At 49.5% G+C, this 24,819-nt stretch overlaps 1 protein-coding gene across 2 annotated transcripts in view; it reads right to left on the reverse strand.

Annotated features, from left to right (window-relative positions):
• Positions 1-3,334, reverse strand: part of LOC138580787 (phosphatidylserine decarboxylase proenzyme, mitochondrial-like) — a 242,600-nt gene extending 239,266 nt beyond the window's left edge. The window contains exon 1 of one of the 2 annotated variants that reach the window (XM_069651614.1): positions 3,248-3,334. Coding sequence is in view for 1 of the 2 variants with exons in the window: in XM_069651617.1 (XP_069507718.1) it covers positions 3,248-3,276 (29 nt within the window). In the remaining variant the exon portion in view is untranslated. The remainder of the gene's footprint in view (positions 1-3,247) is intronic. The other variant, XM_069651617.1, reaches the window with a different exon arrangement.
• Between the last annotated feature and the right edge of the window lie 21,485 nt (positions 3,335-24,819).

Consider the following 24,819-nt stretch of genomic DNA (forward strand, 5'->3'; position numbering starts at 1 on the left):
AGTAAGAAATGCCATGCCAGAGTCAGAAAGCGTAACCAGACTGGTTGCATAAATGTAAGCCAATCCAGCCACATAATAATACTTATCACCCAACAAAGAACCACATTCGTTTAAAATGGCTCTGTACAGAGAAGCATTTTAATGGCTGCGGCTAGCTGGTAGCCTCTGAATTTGCAATATCTATGAAAAGGTTTAGCCTGGCCTGCATTGATGGGGATAATCCATCTCTATTATAAAGCACAGTAAATTGAGCCCTGGCAGCACAGGACAGGACAAAGACAATAAATAAGCACAGTTAACAAAGGCACAGCAATTACTAATGTAAAGCATTTCATTGTTAGCACCTGCATTCGTATGCATACATTTTTACGCAATTGAAATCGTGATGGGGGTTAGTACTTGCATGTCCGGTGAGTGATTGGAAAGGTAAGGGGGCAGTCCTTAGGTGTGCTGTTTGAGACGTGAAGGACCTTTGAATTCAACATCTCTACTATTGCTCTGCCTCACTTGGTTCACATCATCTGATCGCCCTCCAGGTGCCACTGGACCATCCTTTTTGTAATCTTGGGCAACTCCTTGATTCTCTTTCCACTAAACATCACATCATTCTGTTAGGTGACTTTAACCTTCCCTCTCCAAACACTTCTCAGACACCTGAACATCAGTATTTCTTAGTGACCACGCTCTCCACTCTATCCATAACCTACCTACGCCCCCTCCACAGGGGGTAACTCTTTGGATCTTTTATTGGATCTCTTATTCATCCCCACCTCTCTCTCAGCCACTAATACTACTGTCACACCGTCCATATCTGAGCACTCAATTGTTTCCACCAACATCTCCTTTGCACCCTCCTGCTTCATCTATTACTAAAAAGAAATGTAAACCGTCTGCCAGTCCCCCTTTCTCTCCGACCAACAGTTCTCACTCTCCTGCTTCACACCCAATGCCTCTTTCACAAACACTGTGTTTCCAGCTGCCAATCCTTACTATATGACTCTTTCTCCTCTCACATCCTACTTCTTACTTTCACCCCTAAGCCTCAACATCCTCAACAATGGGTCACCCCAATCATACGCTCTCTCCGCACAGACATGTGTCGCCTGCTGTGCAAATGGAGGCGTATCCACTTGCATGAGGACCTGCAACTCTACTTCTCTGCCCCGAACACACTCAAGTCCACTCTTGATAGAGCGAAAAGGAAACTCTACCTAATCCTCATTGACTCTCACTCCAACCATCCTCGCCGGCTGCAGGACACCCTAAATTCATTCCTCACTCCTCCTAAGTCTATGACTATCAACTCCACTCTCACAGCTAATGACCTCACTGAATACTTTGCTGCAAACATTTCCAAAATTAGAGACTCTCTCCTGACCTTCCACACACTCCCTCTGCCTACATTATACACTCTGCCTACTCTACCATCCTCCTTTGTATCTATCTCCCACTTTAGTGACACTAATACTGAGTGCTATCTCTACTGATGAAGGCTAACCCCTCCTGTGCTCTATCAGACCTTCTTGCTCCTCAGCGAGTCTAGACTTTTGCCCCTTTAGTGGCCTCTCCTCTCGCTGAACTCTTCAGCCTGTACTTCGCCATTGCTTGAGTTCCCTCTGTTTTCAAGACAGCCACAGTCATCCCTCTCCTAAAAAAGCAAGGGGCTGGCCTGAACCTACCAGCTAACCTTTGCCCTGTGTCTCTCCTTCCGCACTACTCTAAAGTGCTTGAAAAGGTTGTGTCCAACCGTCTTACCAATTTTGTAAGCATCCACAACCTTCAAGACCGCCTGCAAGCAGGTTTCCGATCCTGTCACTCCACCGAAACTGCTCTCATGAACGTGTCCAACTTCATCGCCTCTGCTAAGCACTCCAACCTATCCCATATCCTAATTCTCCTTGACCTGTCTGCTGCCTTTGATAGTGTTGATCACTCTGATCTCCTTAATACTCTTTTCTACTTGGAATTGACGATCAAGCCCATGTCTGGATTAAATCCTACCTTGCACCTCGCCAATTCCCTGTCTCCTCGGGCAACAACACAGCTCAACTCACTCCTCTAACTGTTGGTGTTCCACAAGGCTCTGCCTTGGGTCTGCTCCTCCTTACACTCTACACCTCTGCTCTTAGGGCGCTAATCTCCTCCTTTGGGTTCTCATACAAACTCTTTGTGTACGACACCCAAATCTTCTTCTCTTTTCCTGAGCTCTCCTCTGATCTCTCTATCAACATTTCCAACTGTGTCTCTGCCATTAAATATTAGATGGCTCAGCACTCAGAGGAGCTCTTCTTCACTGCCAACATCTCCCTCATCTCTTTCTGTACCTATCCAGTTCCCAGCTGACACTCTCGCCTACTCTTCTTCAGCTAGGAACCTCAATGTCATCTATGGCCCTTCTCACACCTTCTCTACTTTCATCTCCAAAACTGGAACAGCAGCTCACCTCAACCTCCTAAATATTAGTAAAATCAGGCACCTCCTTCTTTTCAACACTGCCAAGCATCTCTTAACCCCTCTTGTCTTCTCTAAACGGGACTACTGTTCCAGCATCCTCTTTGGTCTCCCCAACTATCCTTTCTGTCCTCTCGACAAGATAATTAACTTAACAGGACTCTCTTTGAATTCCCTCACTTCACACCTACTGCCTCATACCTTCACCAGGCTGGATGGCTGACGATGCAAAACTGGGCCAGATTTACATTTCTTTTCCTGGTTCACAAAACTATCCACCGTAAGACACCACTGTATCTATCCTCCTCTATCCAACTCTACACGCGTTCTCGTAATCTCCACTCTGCCTACTCGACTACCCTTGTGGCTCCTCGCCCTCCCTGTGCTTCCCTTCGCTTCCACTCATTCTCTGTTCTTACTCCACTTGCATGGAATTCTCTTCCCTCTGACATCCGATAAACAGTCTACATGGATTTGTTCAAAACCAAACTAAAAGCCTACCTTCTCGCCTCCGAGTTACCTGCTTAACCTACCTCGCAACTGCCTGCTAGCTAACATGTTTCCCTTGCCTGTAACCTGCCTCTGCCAACGCACTGCCTCACTTCCTCAGCATCCACTCTAGCACTTTACCCATCATGGTCACATCCTGAGCACAGCTTGCCGTACTGCCCACCTGCACTTAAAAATGTCCAATGTTCATTGTCCTTAATCTATGTATGTCCACTTATGTATTGTCCTCGGTCACAGTTCCATTTACTCCCCTCCACAACCTGGTCAGAATGTCCCTCAAACTCACCCCATTGTAAGAGGTTCACCGATTCCCATCAATTCGATTTCTTATCTATTGTACTTTCTTTTCTGATCAAAAAAGTATTGTTCTTCCTGTGAATAAACAAATAAATACATAAATAAAAGACGAGAGATAACTCCTTGTAACATTGAAGCTGAACCAGAATAGTCTCAGAATGTGTAAAGAAGTGAGATGCCCTCAAATAGGTAAGTTTGCCCCTCCCCCACAGTCTCTGAAGTTAGCGCCACTCCCAACATTTGAGGGGTTAGCCGGCCACCTTATCCCCCCATCCCCTGCATTTGTAGCCTAGGTGCACCCTTGGTGGCCGAGTGCAAACATTGGTGAAAACAGGCAACAGTGAAATGCCCTGGGGCATCATGCACTTGAAAGAGTAGGAGGTCCGAGACTAAGATGGAAATCATGTCCACATGGAAGCAGGTACATTAACACTGCTATAGGTCACTTGCATCAGAGCCTGTGGATTACAGTTTACATGCAGTTCTTTGGAATAGGCGCTCTAATAGCTGAGCTATTTTATTTCTTGTGGAACCTGTGTAGACCTATAAAATGAATGCAGTTCTCTAGAAAAGGGATGTGGCCAAGCAGTTTGGGCTGGACTGCCCCTTTTGGGGTGGCACCAAGCCAGATTTGCACATGGTCATCCCCCTTCTGTAATGGCTTAGCAGGCTGAAACACAATGGTCTGGAAGGTTGCCCAGGGCTGTGCCAGTGGTTATGATTGATTCAAAACATTCCAGCCATCACATTTGGGCACTCTGCAATGGGGACATTAACAGGCTGAACTATCCTCATGTGCTTGAAACATGTGACCTGCAGATTTCACACAGATCTCTGCAGCAGGCTCTTAAACCGTCCCCCAGCTTTCTTCTCTAGGCTGGAATTTATCACCAATAGGCACATTAACGTACTGAGTTATTTTACAAGGATTTGAAATGGTGACCCTTTTCTCTCCCATGCACACACATTCCTCTGAAATATCTTTCTCGGACTTGCACCAATGTCCTGTGGTATAAACAGATGCAAGCAGTATGCATGCTCATTTGCCCCTGCCCCTTCTTTATCTCACTGAAATTCGAACTTGACATGCAGATAGTAAACAGATCGCCCTGCAGCATTGGCATTACACCTCGGAGCCTTCTTACCGCCTAGCTGTCTCGCGCTCGTGCTCTCTCTTCTGCTATGATGCGCAGTGAAGGTCGGCAAGTGGGGAATCTCCGGATGGTCTCCTTCCGCTGCAGAGCTCGGCCAATCCTGTCCATGCCAAAACTCTCCCCACCGTCTGATGATGGGGGACAAAGTCTGCCGCGGCCTGGCACCGTCTGTGGCATCACGCCCACCCCGTGTTCGTATTTACATAGTTCTAACGTGTTGCAAGGCACGAGGATGGAAATATACAATGGGGCCGACGGGAATAGGCCCGAGTGTTTCGCACAGTCTTGCCAAGGGGAGGATGGTAGTAGGTCCCTACAAAGGCCATCTTTTCAAAGGAGGCAAAAAGGTGCATTACTGCATTGTGCCCACATTGGTAGACCACGTGGTACATTTGCACAGTAGTGCAACTAGACTACAATTTCGGGTGACTTGGGATGGGGGGAGAGAAGAGGGGAATAGAGCTAACCCTTCAAATGCTGGGAGAGGGGCTAACTCTAGAGACTGTGGGGGGCATCTAACGTCTTTACATGTTCCTATAAGACTATCCTGGTGCAGCTTCAATGTTACCAGCAGTTAACGCTCTCCTTCGCATCTGAAACCACAAACTTAAGAACTGCTGTGGCTGCCCCCTGCCCCTCCTGCCCCGTTGGAATCCCTCCCCTGACATGCAAGAACTGACACCCCATCACGATTTCAAATGCATAAAAAAATATGCATACGAGAATGCCGCTGCTAACAATGGAATGCGTCGCATTAGTCATTACCCGGCCTTTGTAAACAGTGCAGCCGCTTGCACCTTTCATTGGGCCCCATTCCGACCTCGGCGGAGCGGTAAATCCCCAATCCCCATTCTGCCCTTCCCCATTCCCATTTTCGCCCCATAGGGTATAATGGGAGTGGGGAAGGAGTTAATTACGCCACCGTAAAATACGGTGGCGTAATTAACAACGAGGTCCCGTAGCGCCATGGTTTTCTCCGGCTGGTAAAACCAGGCGGAGAAAACCTCCATGGCGCTACGGGAACTCGTAGTATGGCGGAGAGGTACGCCATGCACTACGCTGGCGTAATACCCTCTCCGCCAGGGTCCTAATGAGGCCCATTGTCCGTTTCCTGTTGTGTGCTGCCATGTCTCTGTAGGTCAGCCAGGTCAAATCAACATAACCCAACATTTCGGGGCACGGGGGGAGGCAGGGGGGTGTAGTCTGATCTGCCCAATGTCCGTTGTGCCGCTGTCCAGGATTCACCCCTTCTTTCTACTCCAGGTGAAAGATTTATGGATTCAAAATATACATCTTTCAGCTAGCAGTGTGCCAGCTGCACGATAATCACGAACATTGCTCATGGGTGGTGGTGCATGCCAGCCGGAGTGTGGCACGTCTAGTGCTTTGTTCAGGATTGAGCAATCCTCACACTTTATTTTTTAGATATGGTCTTCCATCACATGGTTGATCTAATTTTCCAGACTCAAACCAGAAAGGATGTAACCCAGAAATGATGGCTGACGAGATGTATATTTAGCCCAAATCACCTCTTCCTGAACTCCCCCCCAAAGCTGAGCTTTTATAAAGGGAAACATGAGCCACATCCTGGTGGGATGAGACTGAATAGCAACCACTTGCTAGGATCCAAGAAGCCAAGCAACTGTTCTCCTGCATTTCAACACAGTTCAAACGCATTCAAACCAAGGAAACCTATGGTGCTGCCTTTGGCACTTCTTCCACCTTTTCGGACCACTGTTGCAGGGTCCTCGTACCAGTTCACTGCTGCACTGTGCACTGTTGCCTCCGCTCGATTCAGTAGCTCCCCGCAGCAGAGGAATTCAAACCTCAGCGTGCCTCAGTTTGAACTCTATTGATGACTGCTCCAAATCTGGATCACTGAGATGCACAACATCGAAACATGACTTGACCCGCTCAGTACAACAATAAAAAAGGCTGGCTCAATGCTGTCGAACCGCCAAGAACAGTGAGAAGGTATTATTGACTGCTAACTGCACCGCCCCCAGCCCCGTCAGTCTTTGGGCCTGAGAGACTATTTTAGTCCCCCGTAACCACTTTTCCCACACAAGAACATATGCTTTTATGAACATTGGGGTTATTGATTGCCTTTCACCCCTGTTTCATTACCCAGAGTGCTGTTTCTTTCTATCTCTTGCATAGTCTGTGTTCTTTCCATAGGTGAGGGGTATTGTGGAGTATTCCATTTTGTTATTTTTTGCATATGGTGTGTTTAAAGTATACATATCTTTATAGAAATGTATTGGACATTCCTTTCATTTAGACTGTTGGACTTTGCTGTCTGGGTTGCCACTATTTCACATTTGCACAACCCTTCAGAGTATAGCCTGCCCTCAGCCCATGTTACCACAAAAAATCGGCAAAGGAGGTGTATCTCTTACCTTTGCCTGTTTCACCTTTATGATTGGGATCACTCTTGTTTTGTAGAAGTGTGAGGGCTGAGTAGGCACTTTAGCCACTACTCATTATTGTATTCCTGCGGGACAAAAGTCATTTTGTCACGCAGAGAAAGAGAGCCGCAAGTCTGATGAGGGATTTAACTCAGACAGAGATGAGACAAGAAGCAAAGGAAAGCAACTTGCTACAAACCTATTCAGGGCTATATCTCAGACCATCCAAGGGGCCCAGAACCAAGAGCCTGTTAAGGCTAAAGTCTGGAAGACAGATCGCCAGGGACTAGCTAGGGAGATACCTTCAGATTTCTCACAGTACCTAGTCTAGTCAAAAGGGGATTGGAATCTGCTCAACAGGAGCACAAGCTTGTATTTTTACTTGTGTTTTTACTTCCCAACCCTGCACTGACAGTACGGGCAAGGCACACAGAGTTGGTAACACTGCAATCGTAGACGGTTGCAGGGCTAACAGCTCCAGAAGTCGAAACCAGGATGGAAGTAGGGTCTTAAGTTATATCAGGGTTAGCTTGTATTCCGTGTGAAGGGGTCGTAAAAATGCTTTGCACACGAGGCTCAGAGACAAGTGCAGACTTGGATAAATCCGAATCCTGCAACTGAGAGCACACAGTAGGGGTATTAACATCCATGACTAAATAACAGGCAAGAATTGCTGAACTTTTAGACAGAGCCACTCTTGAAGCACCAGACTCTGTCCCACTTCCACTGGGTCCTGGCATCATAAGAATAACAAAGTACTGCCCAGCATTGGTTTCTGTGTTGGAAGTGACTGAAGGCGACTTCCATTCTGCTCCAGAATTCAGTGTGGCTTGACACAGAGAGACGTTGTGAGACGTGGAAGGCAGAAGGCAGATATCCTCTCTGCTAATTAGTTTCTAATTAGTTGTAGGTGCAGCTGCATTTTTCATTGTGCAGTTTTGTTCGGCAATCGCTGCAAGGGGAGAGCCTAATTGGAATCTGTAGTTTTTGCCAGCAGAGTTTGCTCTCGCATTGTAAATAGCTCTCGCAAACTTTGGAAAGCTTGGGAAATGTGGAGTGGTGCGGCCCCAAGCTTACACAACATCAGCTGTGCCTTGAAGGTAACGCAACATCACATACCTTTGAGTTGTTTCGGGGAGGAACCCCGTTACAACCATTGCAACACCCACCGCCATCTAGCCCACCACTGTGACAGCAAGACTCAGCGATGTGGCAACTGGTGTGGAGTGTAACAGTTTATCAGAAGTATTAAAATCGAAGAGGTCAGTTGTAAGACCGCTCTGTATCATCAAAACTCTGTGCTTGGAAAACAGTTTCAGAAAAACCTGCGGACCAGGTGGTTGATGATCTGAGACTAAATAACGCTTGCAGGCTGTTGCGCTCCTCCCTGATGCAAAAGGCAGTGTCCAAAGTTGCCTGCATCAGACGAATTTCCAGATATAGACAACCCCAGGTCAACGGTCACCCTTGGAAAAGATGCAAGGTTGCCAAATTTGGCAGCCTCCCTAAGTCGCAATATATCAGGCATCAAGGAAAGGATTGAACTTAAAAAGAGACTGGAGGAGAATAGTGATGGCAGCGCCTTGGCAGTAAGATCTACACTAAGATCTATAGTTGAAGCTATCAAAAAGATCAGTGTGGAGGGTGTGGATCCAAGTTTGGAAAAATCGACTCACATAATAAGTTCCCAACAAAGGGCAAGCAGAAGTGAGTGTTGGAAGTGGCGTGTGACCCCCAGGCCCTGCCCACGCATACACACACGCACACTCATGCAGGTAGCAGAGAGACACGGGACGCGTGTTGCTGGTACGGGGTCCCGGAGGCAACTGGCGACCGGGACCTCCTTTATTCAATAAGTGCATGCGTGAGCCGGAACGAGGCTCGCGCATGCTCACAACGGTTGCATATTACGCAACATCCCTCCTTTTTTCCAAACAATGAACAGGTATAAACAGTAACCATATCAAACACAACCTTGGTGCACAGGAACAGTTCTCGACCTCCTAAGAGACCGGGTCCATAATGAAGTCTTGGAACCTCGACAGGCGTTGGCGCCCCTCCCAGCTTGGGTACCTTCTGCCCTCCTCTCAAGGTGGTCTCGGTGTCCCTGGGACCTCTGGAGGACTTTCGTCTGCCGGCGGTGCCACCGGACGGGGTCCTGGTGAGGACGCCTCTTGCGGCATCCCCGGTGGTGCTTCCGGCGGGCAGGCCTCGATCCTCCTGAAATAGGATAAGTTTTTCGTGATTGTTCCCCTCTCGTTGGCCGCTGTGACCATGGACCCCTTGACATGGGTCACTCCTAGCAGCTGGGCCTCATACGTGAAGGATAGCTTCCCTTCTGGACGCCTGTTTCGGACCAGTACAGTGTCCCCTACTTCGATAGTCTTTTCCTGTAGGTTCCGGCGTGCACTTTCCGGGTCGTTCTTGACCCTTCGCTCCAGGCGCACACGGTTGTTGTCGATCACCCCTGGGCGGTGCCCCTCTACCTCAGGCAGCAGTCCTCTGGAGCAGCGGTTGAATAGTGTCTTGGCTGGCACGACCCCGGTGGACTGATGAGGGGTTGTCCGATACTCCCGAAGGAATTCAAAGAGATTCTGACGCAGTTCCCCTCCTCCATCCAACGAGATTCTAAAGATCTGGTTGAGCGTTCGCATGAAGCGCTCAGCCTCTCCGTTCGCTCTGGGCCACGGCGGTGTGACCATTCGGTGTTTGATGCCTCTCTCCTCTATGTATTTGGCGAACTGCTGCCCATGGAACGGCGGGCCATTGTCAGAGCATAGCTCTGTGGGGAACCCGTGGGTGGCAAACATCTTCTCCAGTGCCAAGATGGTGTGGTCGCTGGCCGTAGACTCTACCAACTCCACCTCTGGGTACCGTGACCATTGGTCCACAACCGCCAGAAAGTACAAGCCTCGACCCGTGGAGCCAAAGTCGGCGTGCACAGTGCCCCACGGCTGCTCACTCCTCTCCATGGCTCGGATTGGTGGTCCTCTCTCTGTCGGACTGGCTGCCTGGCATGGAATGCATGTGCGCACAAACTCGTCCACCCTTTGCTCCAGGTCAGGGAACCAAACCTTTAGTCTTAGGCGTGCCTTGGTCTTGGCGGCTCCCTGATGTCCCTTGTTCGCCAGATGTAGCAACTTGGTCAACAAGGCCCACGGGATAACAATCTGACAGCCTCGTAACAGCAGGCCGTTCTCCGTTACCGAGAGCTCGTTGCGTGCCTTCCACAGTGCTTGGAGGTCCTTTTGAGCTCCGGCCTCACGTCTGGCATTGTTAGTGAGCACCTCTCTCCACTACGCGCTGTCCATTGCCTCTTTGATGACCAGGAAAATGTCATCTTCTTTCGAAGCATCCGCAATATCCTGGCGTGCCAGGGCCACTGGCAGGGCCGCTTCCACAACATTGTATACCATCGCAATACTTCAGCGGTGTCTCGGGGGCGCCCGGCCCCTCGATGTCTGGACAGGTAGTCTGCTGGGTTATGGGTGCCCAGGGCGATATTGCAGTTTGACACCATACTCGATCAGCGACAGCATCCACCGTTCGATGCGTGGAGATGGCTTGGAGGAGGCACCCGCCATGATCGGAATGAGTGGCTTGTGATCGGTGATTACCACCACAGGTTTTCCTAATATATACAGCCTAAAGTGCTTGCAGCCCCACAGAATGGCCAGGGCCTCTCTCTCAATCTGCGAGTATCTTTTCTCGGTTTCTGTGAGCGCCTTGCTGGCATACGCTATCGGTCGCATGAGTCCATGTGAGTCTGCCTGCATTAGCACTGCTCCCTGCCCGACCGGGCTGGGATCCATGACTATCTCTGACTCCCTGTCCGGGCTAAAGTAGGCCATGGTTTCCTGGCCCGACAGTGCATTCTTGATCTCGGCAAATGCCCTTTGTTCCTTGGATGTCCACGCCCATGCAACATCGTTCCTCGTCAGTGCACGTAAGGGCTCTGACAGTGAAGCCAATCGTGAATGAACCGCCCGCAATAGTTCGCCATGCCAAGAAAGCTTCTTATCTCAGCCTGTGACTCTGAGGGGGCCGCCTTGCGTATGTCTCTCACCTTCTCCGGGTCGGGCGATATCCCTCCTGCATGGAACACAAACCCGAAGAATTCTATTCGGTCCTTGAGGAACTCACATTTCTTTCAGTGTAGTGTCAGCCCTAGACTCTTGAGTCTTTCCAACGCTTGTTCCAGCCTCTTCAAGTGTTCAGACTCCGACTGGGCAAAGACCAGAATGTCATCTGACATGTAAATCACACCATTCAGTCCCGCCAGGGCTCCCCGGATAACGTTCTGGAAGACTTCCGCCGCTGACGAGACACCAAAGCTGAGTCTTTTAAACTGATATAGCCCTTCGTGGGTCATAAATATAGTTATGTAACGTGACTCCGGGTGGAGTTCCAGCTGGTGATACCCAGATCTCAGATCGAGCTTGGTAAAGACTTTCGCCCCCTGCAGCTCATCCACTATATCATCCAGCATAAGCGTAAGGTGACATTCACTCTTTATGGCGGCATTCGGCAGCCTCATGTCCACACAGACGCGGACAGCCCCTGGTTGCTTGGGCTTTGGTGCCACCACTATGGGGAAAACCCACGGAGTTGGGCCCTCCACCCTCTCGATGATGTCCAAGTCAATGAGCGACTGGAGTTCCTTTTCCACCTGCGCCCTCAGGTGGAATGGAATTCTTCGGTGCTTGAGTGCCGTTGGCCTCACGGACCCATCAATGTGGAGCCTAATAGGGTCACCTTTCAACTTGCCCAGGCCCTGAAAGATTCTTTCGAACCGATGTACCAGGCAATGAATGTTCGTATGGTACACTGCCAGGGTGAAATGTACAATGTCTAGGGCTTCAGAGGCAGCACAGCTGAGCAGGGAATGCGGGCTTACATGAGTCACAAAAAACCTGGCCTTGATCTTGTTCAGCCCGTGTGACACTGGGGCCACAAAGACTCCCTGAATTGTCAGGGGCGTGTCCCCCCCAAAGGAGTATATCCGAGCTTTGGACTCTTCTAACTTGGAAGGAACTAGGAGAGCCTGACACAGGAACGCAGACCGACGCTCCTGTGTCAAGACAGGCATAGGCACATCGCCAATCTTCACTGTGCATGTTGGTTGCCTGCTCTGCTTCACTCCAGTGGCAATGCTTGAGATGAAAAAGACCTCCTCTTCATCTTCCTTTTCCTTGGCAGCGTCCAAATCCTGCACACCCTGCTCAATCATAGACACGCTCCTAAAGCATCTGGTCTTGCTGGCCCCCTCGATGCAGCTACTGGGGTTGTAGCCCTGCATACTCTCGTGTAGTGTCCTGGCGTGCTACACCTTCCGCAGACCGTTGTCTTCGCAGGGCACTCGCCAGCATGTGGCAGGTCGTACCCACAGTACGGACAGGACGGCAGGTTTCCGGGCATCGAGGTACTGTCAGCTCTTTTGGGACCCCACGGCGTCCTCCCTGGGGCAGAGCGCCCAATGGCAAAGGCATCCTCGCTCTTCCCTGGATGCGCTGCCGCGTCCATCTTTGCGCCTCTAGACTCTGCCAGTTCATATGCTCGCCCAGTGTCCAGGATTTGCGGCAGCGTCAGGCCTGGCTCCGTAAGCACCTGCCTCTGCAATTTCCCGGAGCTGCACCCCTGTATCAACTGGTTCCGCACCATCTCCTCCTCATTCACCCACCTGCAGGTGCTTGCGAGTTGCCTCAACCTTGCACAGAACTGGTCCAACGACTCCTCCCCTTGTTGCTTTTCCGCACACATCACAAATCTGTCGAAGCGTCACGGTGCCTGCCCCCAGACATCCGGAACAGGTCCATCTGTCCAGGGAACAGGCACCCAAGAAGACACAGGAATTCCCAAAACCCCGCCTAGGGGTTATATGGGTTCAGTCCTGGCGCCATAGGCGGCAGGCTCATATTGCCAACTTTAAACTATGCAGGTCATCCTGCAAAGAACTCATGTACAGGCCATCATGAGGCCATGAAGGGACTACTTTTCTTTAGGAACTATTTTGCTGCTTGGGTGTGGTACTGGAATTTCTTACCTGGGAACTACTTTTTTGATGCTATTTAAACCACGCCCGAAGAGCAGCACACGCTTCGCGTTATTCTGCATCTTAGCAGCGTAACGCTCACTGTGTCTGCAGTCCAGCATCCAGTCTACAGCCACTCCCGTCTTGTGTCCGGAGCCGATCCTAGAGAAAAGGAGAGAAGAAGAGAAGGTTAGAACAAGGAGATTTCCATTTGGTCATCATCTTTTCCTGGAGCAGCCGCACCTGTGGATAAAGGAAAAAGACATTAAAATAAACCGCATCGCATTGCCAGCTGCAGCGCCGCGCCATACTCACCTGTCTTTGGAGCATCTCCACGACCCAGTGCAGCACCCGTTGAATCGCCGCCCGAAACATCAGCATCTGAAAAGACAAGAACAAACAAAAGGTGAGCGGGGTTCCGCCAAAGACATTCTTTTACTTACCGCAAGATACTTACTCAGAATTTTACCGCTCGAGGCAGCGCTGGTCACCATCCTACGTTAGACATTTTCGGCAAGGCGCCGCGCCTGCAAAGAAGATAGAGAACTATTGGTTAATTACATTTGGAACAATATTACTTGCTAGACAGTGCTTGGTACAAACTGACTCTTACCTAAGCGCTACCTTCATCCATCGAGGTAAACTCACTCCTTGGATCACGCTGCAAGGGAAAAGGTATGAAAGGAGCAAGAGTGAATTAACAGACATTTGAACTCTAAAAGAACTATACATTCGGTTTACACACTACTTACCTCGGAGTCATTGTTGTCTGGAACTCTGCCAAATACCTTCCGATCAGTGAAGTAACTGAACTTCTACGCGCCCCTGCACTCCACGCAGGATGGAGAGTTCATCCTTCCAAACAATAAGGTGAGAATTATGAAGGGGAATACTGGAAGTTTTCAGGGAAAATAGGGTTAGTGTAACCTCTCTGCCACGGGTGGCTAATCCCCTTTACTGCTTTTAGGAAAATATTCTTGCGGGCCAGGCAGATGAAACTGAGTGGGCAAGTGCAGTCGATCATCACTTCGCTACGAGTCACACTGGTGGAGACCGCAGCAGTCCAGCTTCGTTCGACGCCCCTGTGGAATCCAGGTGAGCGTAAAACGAAGTCGACATTCGCATGGGGAGGAATTGGTTCTGGAGGGCCTGTTTCATTGCATCATAGGTGACCACCTGAAGGTTTAGCGAGTCAAAAGTCATGTGGATCTCCATGCCAGCTGAGTACACCATTGTGGCCACCTTCGCATCATCATCAGTCTCACCTGAGGCCCTAAAAAACATTTCCAGTTTCTTCACCCATAGTAGCCACTTCGGCCCCAGTTTGGATGGTGGACCTGAAGTGTCGAACTCTGGCATGTGTGCCAAGGTGCTATGCATCCTGCATGGAACTGGCATGGGGGCCCCATCCTCTCCTTCCTCCTCACCCATGGTGGTGGTTGGGGTGAGGGTGTGGCAGCAGGGTCAGCCCAGAAGTGTTTTTCACTAACCTTCTCTTGGATGGGAGAGGTTTTCAGGATCAGATGGCACAGGTTGATGATGGGGTGGGCCTGCAGCTACAGCTGGTGATGCCTTCTGCCTTTCCAATATCAGAAACCACGGCCCTTTGTCCTTGAAAGGGCCATGGAGTGTCCAAAAATTGATTAAGGAGGTCCGGATCACAGCCGGCACACCGGCACCCGTGTGGGCTGCAACCGCCGTGATCTGCATGCTCCCAAGATGGCCGCCGGCCAACTGCGTAGGTCTGTGACCCTGTGGGGAGACAAACACTTTCTCCGACAACAAATCAGCCAGAGCAATGTCGCGTTCCCCTCAGCTGCAGATCCTCGTCGCCAGTGTTGGAAGTGGCGTGTGACCCCCAGGCCCCCGTCATGCATACACAAACGCACACGCATGCAGGTAGCAGAGAGACATGGGACGCGTGTTGCTGGTACGGGGTCCCAGCAGCAACTGGCGACCGGGACCTCCTTTATTCAATAAGCGCATGCACGAGCCAGAACAAGGCTCGCGCATGCTCACAACGGTTGCATATTACGCAACAGGGAGATGGTGAATCAGGATGTGAGCGTGGGGTGCCAGAATCCCCAGGAGCACAGAGCTGGCTTGGTGGCAGACACTTCTTCCACAGGGTCCTCGTCCCTAAATGACTCCATCTATTCAACGGATATAAATCCTCTGAATTCTAATAGCTCACATTCCACACCCTTTCAAATACAATGTAGGGGCGTGGCCTGGGCTCATGGAGTGAGGAGGTGCCTAGACAGAGCTCCCATCCAGATCCTCGACATGACCCTTTATCTTAAGGTAAAGGAAGAGATGAGCGAATAAAATATCGCCCATGCATTAAGAAAGCAGTCCTGCCACCAGCAGGAGGAAGAACAAAGAAAATTGGAGCCTGTAATACCCAAATCTAAAACTTCTAAACAAGTGCCCATTGAACAGCAAGATGGCGGACGGAGCCGCGGATCGGCAGTTATGGAGGGGGAGGGGCAGCGTCCTGCACTGTGCCTTACTCCACACACTAGGAGAAGGGGCACTCATATCTTCCTTGGCCTGCAATCTGCTTAGCGTAAGTGGATTGCCTACGAGAACTGAGCCTCGAGACGCCAGACAGCGTGAGCACCCGAGCGCAGTGTGGGCACAACTCTGGAGCCTCGGTTGGAAGCAGATGCGACGGCCGGCTACCAAGAGTACCCGGCACAAGGGCTCTCCATCGGGCGAAAGGAAGAGATAAAGACGACCCAAAGGAGCCAAGGTGGTGGGGAGCAGAATCACACCGCACATGAGAAGCGCGGCACACTTCCCGATGGAACATGTAATGATGTGAAGTTAACATCTGAATCCGTGCACGGAAGAAGGCCAACAAAAACCCTGGCAAACAAGGAGCAGCGATAGATACGGTACAGGGACAGGAAGGCTAAAACAGAGGGATGCCAGGGCCTCACGCCACCTAATCCGCTGCCAGGATTAAGCCAGTAACGAGGTAGGGCAGAACGCGGCTGCCACGAGGGAAGACACTCCAGGTGTGGAGAAGAGACCAGGCAAAGCCAAAGCAGCAACATACTGGTGGATGCATTGAAGTGATAGGAAGGAGGAGTGCGCTGGACAGACTCTACCCTCCGGTGATATCCAGGTTGGACCCGCCGACCACAAAGATTCAGTAGAGACTAGGATACTGCAACGGGCCTGAGCTACTGTGTGGGGAAGCCAGGGACAAGACAGGGCCTCACAGTCCAGAGTCAGTGAATGAAACTGCGCTAAAAGGTGGTGCCCACTAGAACTCAAGACGGAACAATTGTACCCCAGACACCATACGCAGCAGCTCCCAACGTGGAGAGCGGTGAACTGTAAATACCCCTCACATTATAGATTACAGCAACTGCAGGTCACGGACGTGCCAAGCAAGGCGCCAAAGGATTGGGGCTCACGGCTGAGGCATTAGGGAGACAGGTAACTGGGAACCTGTCACCGCCTGCATATACTCATTGGAGGGACGGTGGCACTGAACGTTATTGCCTCCCCTCACATGACACGGCTGGACCACGAAAGGGGTCAAAACAGTACCCGAGGAGCAATGGAAGATCATCAACCAACGCTCCTTCAGCACTCTAGGGGACCTCTGGGGGCTGCTTCTAATGGACAGCTGTGCACCCCTTTGAGGGACATTGTCCCTGCGCACGCAGTAAAGCGATTTAGAGACCAAAGGCAACGAGGGGCACCCCTGGCACCAGGAGACCCCAACGTTAATGGGGGATTCAGTGGTCTGCTGAGTGTGCTGTTCTGCATAGAGACACCGAGGGAAGCGCTGAGGACCCTGGAGTACACATCTGGGAAGAAACCTCCGACCACACAACTCCACCTGCCCGTACAGACGAATATACGACAACTGGACGACATGCGGACACCACAGGCAGACGCTAAGGCTCGGCCACATAACTGGCAAGCGGCCACACACCAGAACAAGGCCTAATAGGACATTACACCAACCTGCAGGCTATCATTACTCTGGGTCATCACAGATGGTTATGTCACCACCCAAAAGGAAGAACAAAACCACAATCATGGAATCCTTCGCTGCAGCCAAGCCAAGAGAACAGACGCAGAATGCTAAAGTGGCTCGCTCTGACCAAGCGGCTCCAGACGAAAACTACAAAGACAAGCAGGTGCTGGAAGCCATTGCTGGGCTCTGTTCCTTTATAGACACCAAAATAGAAGAGGTCAAAACAGACATGCAATTGATGTGCGAAGACATGTACAACCTTACAGAGCATGTAATGACCACGGAGGCTGGGCAAAGGGAAACAACAGAAGCACTGAAAGACATTCAAAACAGAGTGCAGGAACTGGAAAGGAGAAACAAAGTTCTAGAAGAAAGGGCGGAGGATGCTGAAGGGCGGTCTAGACGAACAATGTGTGCCTACTAGGAATACCTGAAGGGATGGAAGGACCCAACCCCACAAATCTTGTAGAAACTCTGCTACAACAGGAGATAGGCACTGGCCGACTTTCAGAGGGATTGCGCTGGAGAGGGCCCACAGAACCTTACAAAAAAGGCCACCACCTGGATCACACCGCAGCCCGATGATAGCAAGGATCTTGAACTTCCAGGATAGAGAAATCATACTGCGCTACTCACGAGAAGGGGGCAAAATAAGAAGGGATAAGGCCAAAATCGCAATATATCCGGATTACACCCCAGCAGTACAGAGGACAAGGAACTCCTTCGTCCTGATCAAGGCTAGTTTGCGGCAACTAAACCTCAAGTACATGCTGATGTACCGGTAAAAGGCTCAAAGTGCAGCACATGGGGCAAACTGTTTTCCTGGCGACCCTGGCGGCGGCTGCCATGTGGCCGAAACATAACATGGTGGAGGGAGAGGAAGCTGTAACATAGCTTGAGTCACTGATACAAAGGGGGAGCGCCCGATGACTACGGAACCTTGAAGAATCACTTGCCGTGGCATGCTTCTATGAACACTCAAATTCACTGTAACCTAGACACAGATCTCACAAAGGACAGGGGAACTGTTGGGCCACTTGGCCTGAGCCAGCAGGCGCTTTCCCGGGAAAGGACCATTGTCGGCCTGTTGCTGACGCACCACAACCCGCGCACAATGTCCCAGATGGGCCAAGACGCAGCAGGGGCAACTGAGCATTGCCTGGCCAGTGCAGCTGCTGGGTGCAGTTGGTTAAGATTGGTTTGTTGTTGTTTGAAACATTTTTAAGTCTTCACAGTAATTGATATAATGAGGAAACAGGCACTTGACAGGAAGAAGGGGGGAGGCAGGGAGGGGAGTGGAATGGGGGCAAAGATTTGCTGGGAGCGACTTCAGTGCGGGGCACAGAAAAGGGTTAAACCACACAACAATGGCGGCTGATATAAAAATGCTGACATGGAATGTCAGAGGGATGGGCACCTACATGCGTACTAGCCGGATCAAATCTTTTCTGAAGAGGAAGAAAGACTCCATAGGACTGCTGCAGGAGACCCACCTCAATGCTGATAGCAATAACAAAGAGGAAAGGCATTAGGGGGGGTAAGGCTTTGGAGCAACATACTCCAAGTATGCATGAGGTGTGTACACGTGGATTAGCGAAACCATGCCCTTCCGCCTACTGACGAAAAAGGCTGAGGCAGAGGGGAGGTACCTAATAATCAGGGGAAGCATTGAGCAGTTGGAGGTATGCATAGTTAACTCCTACCTTTCTAATTGTGGGAACCCAGCTTACCTGAATGGGTTGAGCATGAAATTAGCCCCCTACCGCGATTGCTTTTTTATCTAAGGGGGCGATTTTAACTGTGTTCCTGATTTCACCCTTGATAGGTCTAGCCCGAAGTCGAAAGGGGCGAGGATGATCTCGTCGTCACTGAATGAAGTAACAGAGAACCTAAATTTGGTGGAAGTGCGGAGGGAGTTACATCCTGGGAGCAGGGAATTTTCCCATTTCTCATCACCCCATGGTCTATATACCAGAATAGATTATCTATTAATAGGCAGAACACATCTCCCCCAAATAGAATCATCAAAATATCTGGGTAGATCGATATCAGATCATTTGCCATTACTCATGAACTGGAAGATGCCAGGCCCTAGACCACAGACACCACAGTAGCATATGTCAGCAGATGCTCTGACTGATGGTGCCTTTAAGGAGTGACTCCGGAGCAGACTGTCGGAGTATATGGATACCAACGTGGGGAGTGTAGAGAGATGGAGTACAATCTGGGAGGCACTGAAAGTTGTAGTTAGAGGGTAAGCCATTGCCAGTGCAGGTGTCATGCTTAGATGGAGCCGGTTGTCTGTCCGTAATATCCAAGTCCGCCTTCCCCTCCTCCTCACCTGTCTCTTCTGAAGAGATTTTGCGCTGACGGGTCTTTCCTTTAGTTTTCTTCTTTTTTATGAAGAGATATGGACGTCCGCGGTAGGAAGCCACCCTGATTCCCTGTTAAACAGGGAAGCCGGGGACCCCTCTCCCGCGGAGACCCAACAAAGAGGAAAAAAAGCAACAGCTTAAAAAAAACCTCTTCGAGCGGATTTGCAGCAGAAGATCAACCGGTAGTCTGGATTCATTCCGGTTCTGGTGGCTGGTGGACCGGAGGATGCAACAAGGAGTCCCAGGAAAGTACAGGCAATGTGGCAGATGATCGTTCTCTGAAGGCTAGAAAGTCTTGGAGTAGTAGTAGTCGGACGAATCCTGGCCAGCGGGATGAAGAGGAGGTGCCGTGAACACAGCGCACAGCGCAGCCCGAATAGCAGGAACGCTGCGGAGAACATAAAGAAAGCCAAGGCGGAAAGGGAAACAGGGAGGCGGGAGAGAGAGCAGGAAGAGACGAGGAGGGAAGGAAGGTAAGAACCGAACTAGGCAGATACGAGGGAGGAAAACAGGGAGGAAAAGCAAAGGTGAGCGGGAAAGGAAAGGCGAGCAGCAAAACCCCAGAAAATGGGGAAGAGGCAGGAAACAAAAACCCTGGTACGGGGAAGCAGCAGCAAAAATGCAGCAGCAAGCGGAACGGAGCACAGCAACAAACCGAACGGCAAAGTTGCAACACGTCTTCCGGAAACTAAGGCGGGGCCAAATAGGGAAGTAAGTGAAAGCAAGAAAGACTAGACCAATAACCAGGAAGGAGGGAAGCCGGAACGGAACACTCTAATGGCGTTGCAAACGCCAAGCGTTCCAAAGACGCCAGCGGAATCTGCCGGCTGGCGGCGACGTGACAGCAGGGGACATCAGGTGGTCCCTGAGAAATTAACTAGAGACAAGCGAGAAGAAGATTAAACAGATGGAGGCCTGCACCCAGAGAACCAGGGAGGCGGAGTTGGAACTATCGGCAGCCAGGGACAGTTGTCACAGTGCCTGGGCTAGACTATCGAAGTTTGACTACATTGCGAAAACCACTAGGACACACTCAGAAGGAGATAAACCAAGTAGGCTGCTGTCATGGCTGTGAAAGAAGGAAACCCTGAGACACCTGACCACGGAAATTAAAGAGGAAACAGGTACGGTGCACACATCGCAATTGTCAATTAATGACACTTTTAGAAAATTCTACTCCCAATGGTACTGCCACGACACGCCAGTACCCCAGGGTGACATACTAGACACGTTAGAAGAAATAGGCCTGCCCACACTATAAAGTACACAAGGCAAGATACTAGAAGGAGAATTAATGTCCGAGGACATAAGCAAAGCGATTAAATCATTAACTACCAGCAAGACCCCTGGGAGCGATGGGTTGCCCCCTGAGTTCTACAAGGCATATAGCTCAGAATTAACCCCAGACTGCATGAGGTATTGAAGGGGGCATATAAAAATAAGGTGTTGCCGGGGACCATGAGGGAGACATTAGTGGTCCTGATTCCTAAACTGGGTAAACCCATGGATGAGTGTGACTCATATAGACCATTAGCAATGCTGAATTATGATGTCAAAATATTGATGACCATACTGGCCAAACGGCTGTCTATGGTCATAGCGACCATAGTACACGGGGACCAAAATGAGTTTATACCAGGCCGAAACAGAGCAATACACCTACGCCGGCTGCAACACATCATGGCGCAAACGACAGGCTTGCAGGAACAATATGCAATAGTCTCATTAGACGCCATAAAAGTGTTTTATTCTATATACTGGGAATGGTTAATCGCTGTATTGAGAGAATTTGGGCTAGGCAAACATTTCATTGGATGGATTAAACTACTCTATGAAGTACCAGTGGTTTGCGTGAAAACTGGAACAATAGTGTCAGCAACCTGGGACATCCAAAGGGGTACCAGATGGGGCTGTCCACTGTCGCCAATGCTTTATGTCTTGGGTTCAGAGCTGATAGCGATATACCTGAAGAAACAATTTTTTGATGCAGGAATCAGAGTGGGAGGAGTGTTTCACATAGTATCCTTATATGCAGATGATGTACTGTTGTACTCAAAGGACCCGCATCTAAATGTACCAGTAGTTTTAGAAGTGCTGGAGAACTTTGCCCAAGTATCAGGGATCTCCATTAGCAGGGGGAAATCTTGCAAATTTCCACTGGCAGGAAAAACAGAGGAGGATCTCCCAGAAGCTGGGCTCAGGTGGCAGTTGAAATCGTTCAGATATTTGTGAGTGAATTTCCGGCATACACCTGAACTGATGCACAAGGGCAACACTGAACTGGCGGTGAAGGGACTCAGGAAGTCCATGAAATTCTGGTCCAAACATCCGCTATCGTTGATGGGCAGGGACGCCATTATTAAAATGATAGTCCTACCGAGGTTTCTATATTTCTTCCATAACGTCCACTATTATGTCCCGGCCTCTTTCTTTTGTCTATTGGAAAAGTTGCTAAGGGAGCTTCTCTGGGGTCCCACCAGACACAGGCTGTCCCTGACCACACTTGTGCTGCCGTACAAGGCGGGCAGGGTTCAATTACCAGACCTTGAGACATATTATCTGGCAGCGCAACTCAGCTTTGTGGCCAAGTGGCTTGCAGATGAGACCACCTTGGAAAAAAGGATAAAACAGGTAGTAGCGCCTGCACACCTAAAAGAAATACTCTGGGTTCCGCTGGGGGGCTTGGGTAATGTCTCAATGATCATAATGCTAGGCAGGAGGGTTTGGGGCAGGGCCCTGAAACTACTGAGACGAGAACACCCCTACTCACCTGAGACCCTGATTGTAGCAGATGTTTGTGCAGTCAGAGCAGATCTGGCAAATGTAAGGCAATGGGAAAGATGCAGCATTTACACCTGGGGGATGCATATGAGGAGGGTGTTTTCAGATAATTTGAAGCTATGGGAGAGAAGGAGGGACTACCCAGGGGCCAGGTTTTATGGTATCAGAGGACTAGAAAGATAGCAAGGAGGAAATTGAAAGAATGGCCAGAGGAGCCAGTGGCAGACCCAGTACTAACGTTACTTCACAACCTGGGCGATGGATGGAGGCCAGTGTCCAGACACTATAGTCAGCTGGTGGATAGGCCCAACCTCAAAAGCGCAGTGTTTAAACAGTGGTGGGAGACTGGCCTGAGAATCAGCATAACAGAGAAGGAATGGGAGAGGATCCTGATGTACCCCCGGGAAGTGTCAAGAAATGCCCAATTCAGGTTTATTCAATTAAATATTTTGTATAGGACCTACATGACACCAAGCAGAATAGCCAAATTTAGTAACAGAACACACCCACTATGTCCATGGTGTGGGTCAGAGGGAGCGGGAATGTTGCATATGTTTTGGGGGTGTCTAAAGATACAGCGCTTCTGGGCCAAGATAGAACAGACTTGCAGAAAGGCTAGGGTAGTAAGGTATGAATGGACACCAAAAGAATGCCTCCTGGGAGCCTTCCCAAGAATAAGCAAATTTAGGCATGTGGTCAAATTTATGGACATGGTATGCATACTGGCCAAAAGGTCCATTGCAATCGCGTGGAAGACAGCGGGGGGGCCGCAATATGCTATATGGCACAGTGAACTGGAACACTGGACAGGGGCTGAAACTATAGTATGGGGGGATGGGGTGTCCAAAGCTGGAGGCCTTGTGAACTCTGCATACGAGGACTGGAAAATACTGATCTGGGACATGTTCCACCCATCAGACGATAAACCCCCATGAATGAACAGGGACCACGCTTGGGCTACTTAAGACACGCTAAGAGCTAGCCTATCAAAACGAGGAAAGCAGAATAGGCACCAGCTTGCCCCCAGCAAACGCAACAACGCCCTGCACCTTAGAGCCTCTTCAAGCAAAATGACGAATACCCCTAGGAGCGAGTCAAATGGTGAAGACTGTTGTTGTTATAAGATCAGTTGTTGCTGTTGACCTGTTATTACATGTATGCATGACAATGATGACAAATTGAGATGCAAAATGTAAATGTTAACCATAAACGCCAATAAAAACATTTTAAAATACAATTCAAATACAATGTAACATTGTGTCAGCCCTAACCATCTCCCTAGCCCTGTTTCTAAAACTCTATGGGACAATAAATGGAAACTTCACAGATCAAGCCACTTTATTGATGATGATTCACTCAAAAATGATCTATGTGGAATCTACTATTAAGTCTTTACAAAGTAGATTGGATCGAGAACTGGAAACATCGAGGGCCCCACAGAAGAAACGTTTTGATTTCATAGAAGGGGCATCCTCGGACAAAAAGATTATAACGGATTCACTATTACAATCCACTAAATGAATGCGAGCAGTCTGTGATGTAGGAGTGTCTAATAGTAAGAGGCTGGCGGCCGTGTCGCTGAGGAAGGTGGCCCTCCAGTTAACTCAGGGTGGAAGTTTGAGGGCCCCGGAACCTTTAGTACAGCAGGACTCCAGCAGCAACTAATCAATAATGGAAACTCCTCATAAGGGTGATGTTGCAGAGGATGAGTGATTACTTCTCAGAAATGATTCGTCAGGCATATTGCCTGTAGAGACAGACCAAGAGCTTGGCAGATGGTAGAAGAGCTTGAAGTCATACGACTTGGAAAGGGGGGGCCTGCTCCAGGACTGCAACATTTGCCATATAGTGACTAACCAATATTTGCCAAAAAGGCAGCAATCTAACAAAAATACTACAAGGAAAGAAAATACAATCTAACAATGACAGAAAATGTCTACGTAATTTAGCAACCCCTATGCCTTTAGATGTGGTGGGCCCTAAGAAAAGGGCTGCAATCAAGTCAGGAGTCCTCATTAGCCTCCTTTAATCCACACTTATTAGAGGATCTCATGCAGTGCGGCGAGATGAACACCGACATGGAGAAAATTCGAAATCTATCCACTTACACGTATGAAGGATCAGTGGAGTGGGTGAAAGAGCCAGAGCCTAAAGCTCTAGATGTGGAGCCAGTGACAGTTCACATCGGAAATTAGGAGGAAAGACGGCCAAATAAGTAGTGCAATACCACCCTCCAGTCGTCGGTGAGGAGGGAGTCCTTTGTAACCCTGGCTCAAAAGAGACTGGAAGCTGACCAAAAATGTAGTAAGGTCCACAAGTCAGAAGAATCAGCTTTATTTAACCCTGTGTAGTGGGGTAAAAAGGAAACCCATAGGATCATCAGGGGGGAGACCGGGGATAAGAGCCTGCTATTAGTAAAATTATTACCAACGGACAATGGTCTAATTTTGAAATGCTGCAATGTTTTAAGATTATTCCATCACATCCCTAAATCGCGGCCTATTGATACAGAATATATTAAACTAGTGGAGTTTGTGAATGAATCGCAATTGGAACGGGTTGTGCTTCACCTGAAAGCCAACCTGATTAAAACCGTACTTTTGTAAACTGCTACCACCATGCTGCCCTTGGGTTTTGAATGATCTGATACTGTAGGTAAAAATAGGCGATCACCTGTAAGAAGAAAAGAGGACATCTGGACTAAATCAAGAAACAAAGATTTAGACACATCGAAAATTGGCAACTTGAAGCCTCAGAATTCACAAGACATTAGTGTAGAGTACCAGCAGCTTAAGTTTAGACCAGAGATGAA

This window comes from Ambystoma mexicanum, chromosome 3p (assembly GCF_040938575.1).
Source record: "Ambystoma mexicanum isolate Mex_15411 chromosome 3p, UKY_AmexF1_1, whole genome shotgun sequence".
Lineage (NCBI taxonomy): Eukaryota > Metazoa > Chordata > Amphibia > Caudata > Ambystomatidae > Ambystoma > Ambystoma mexicanum.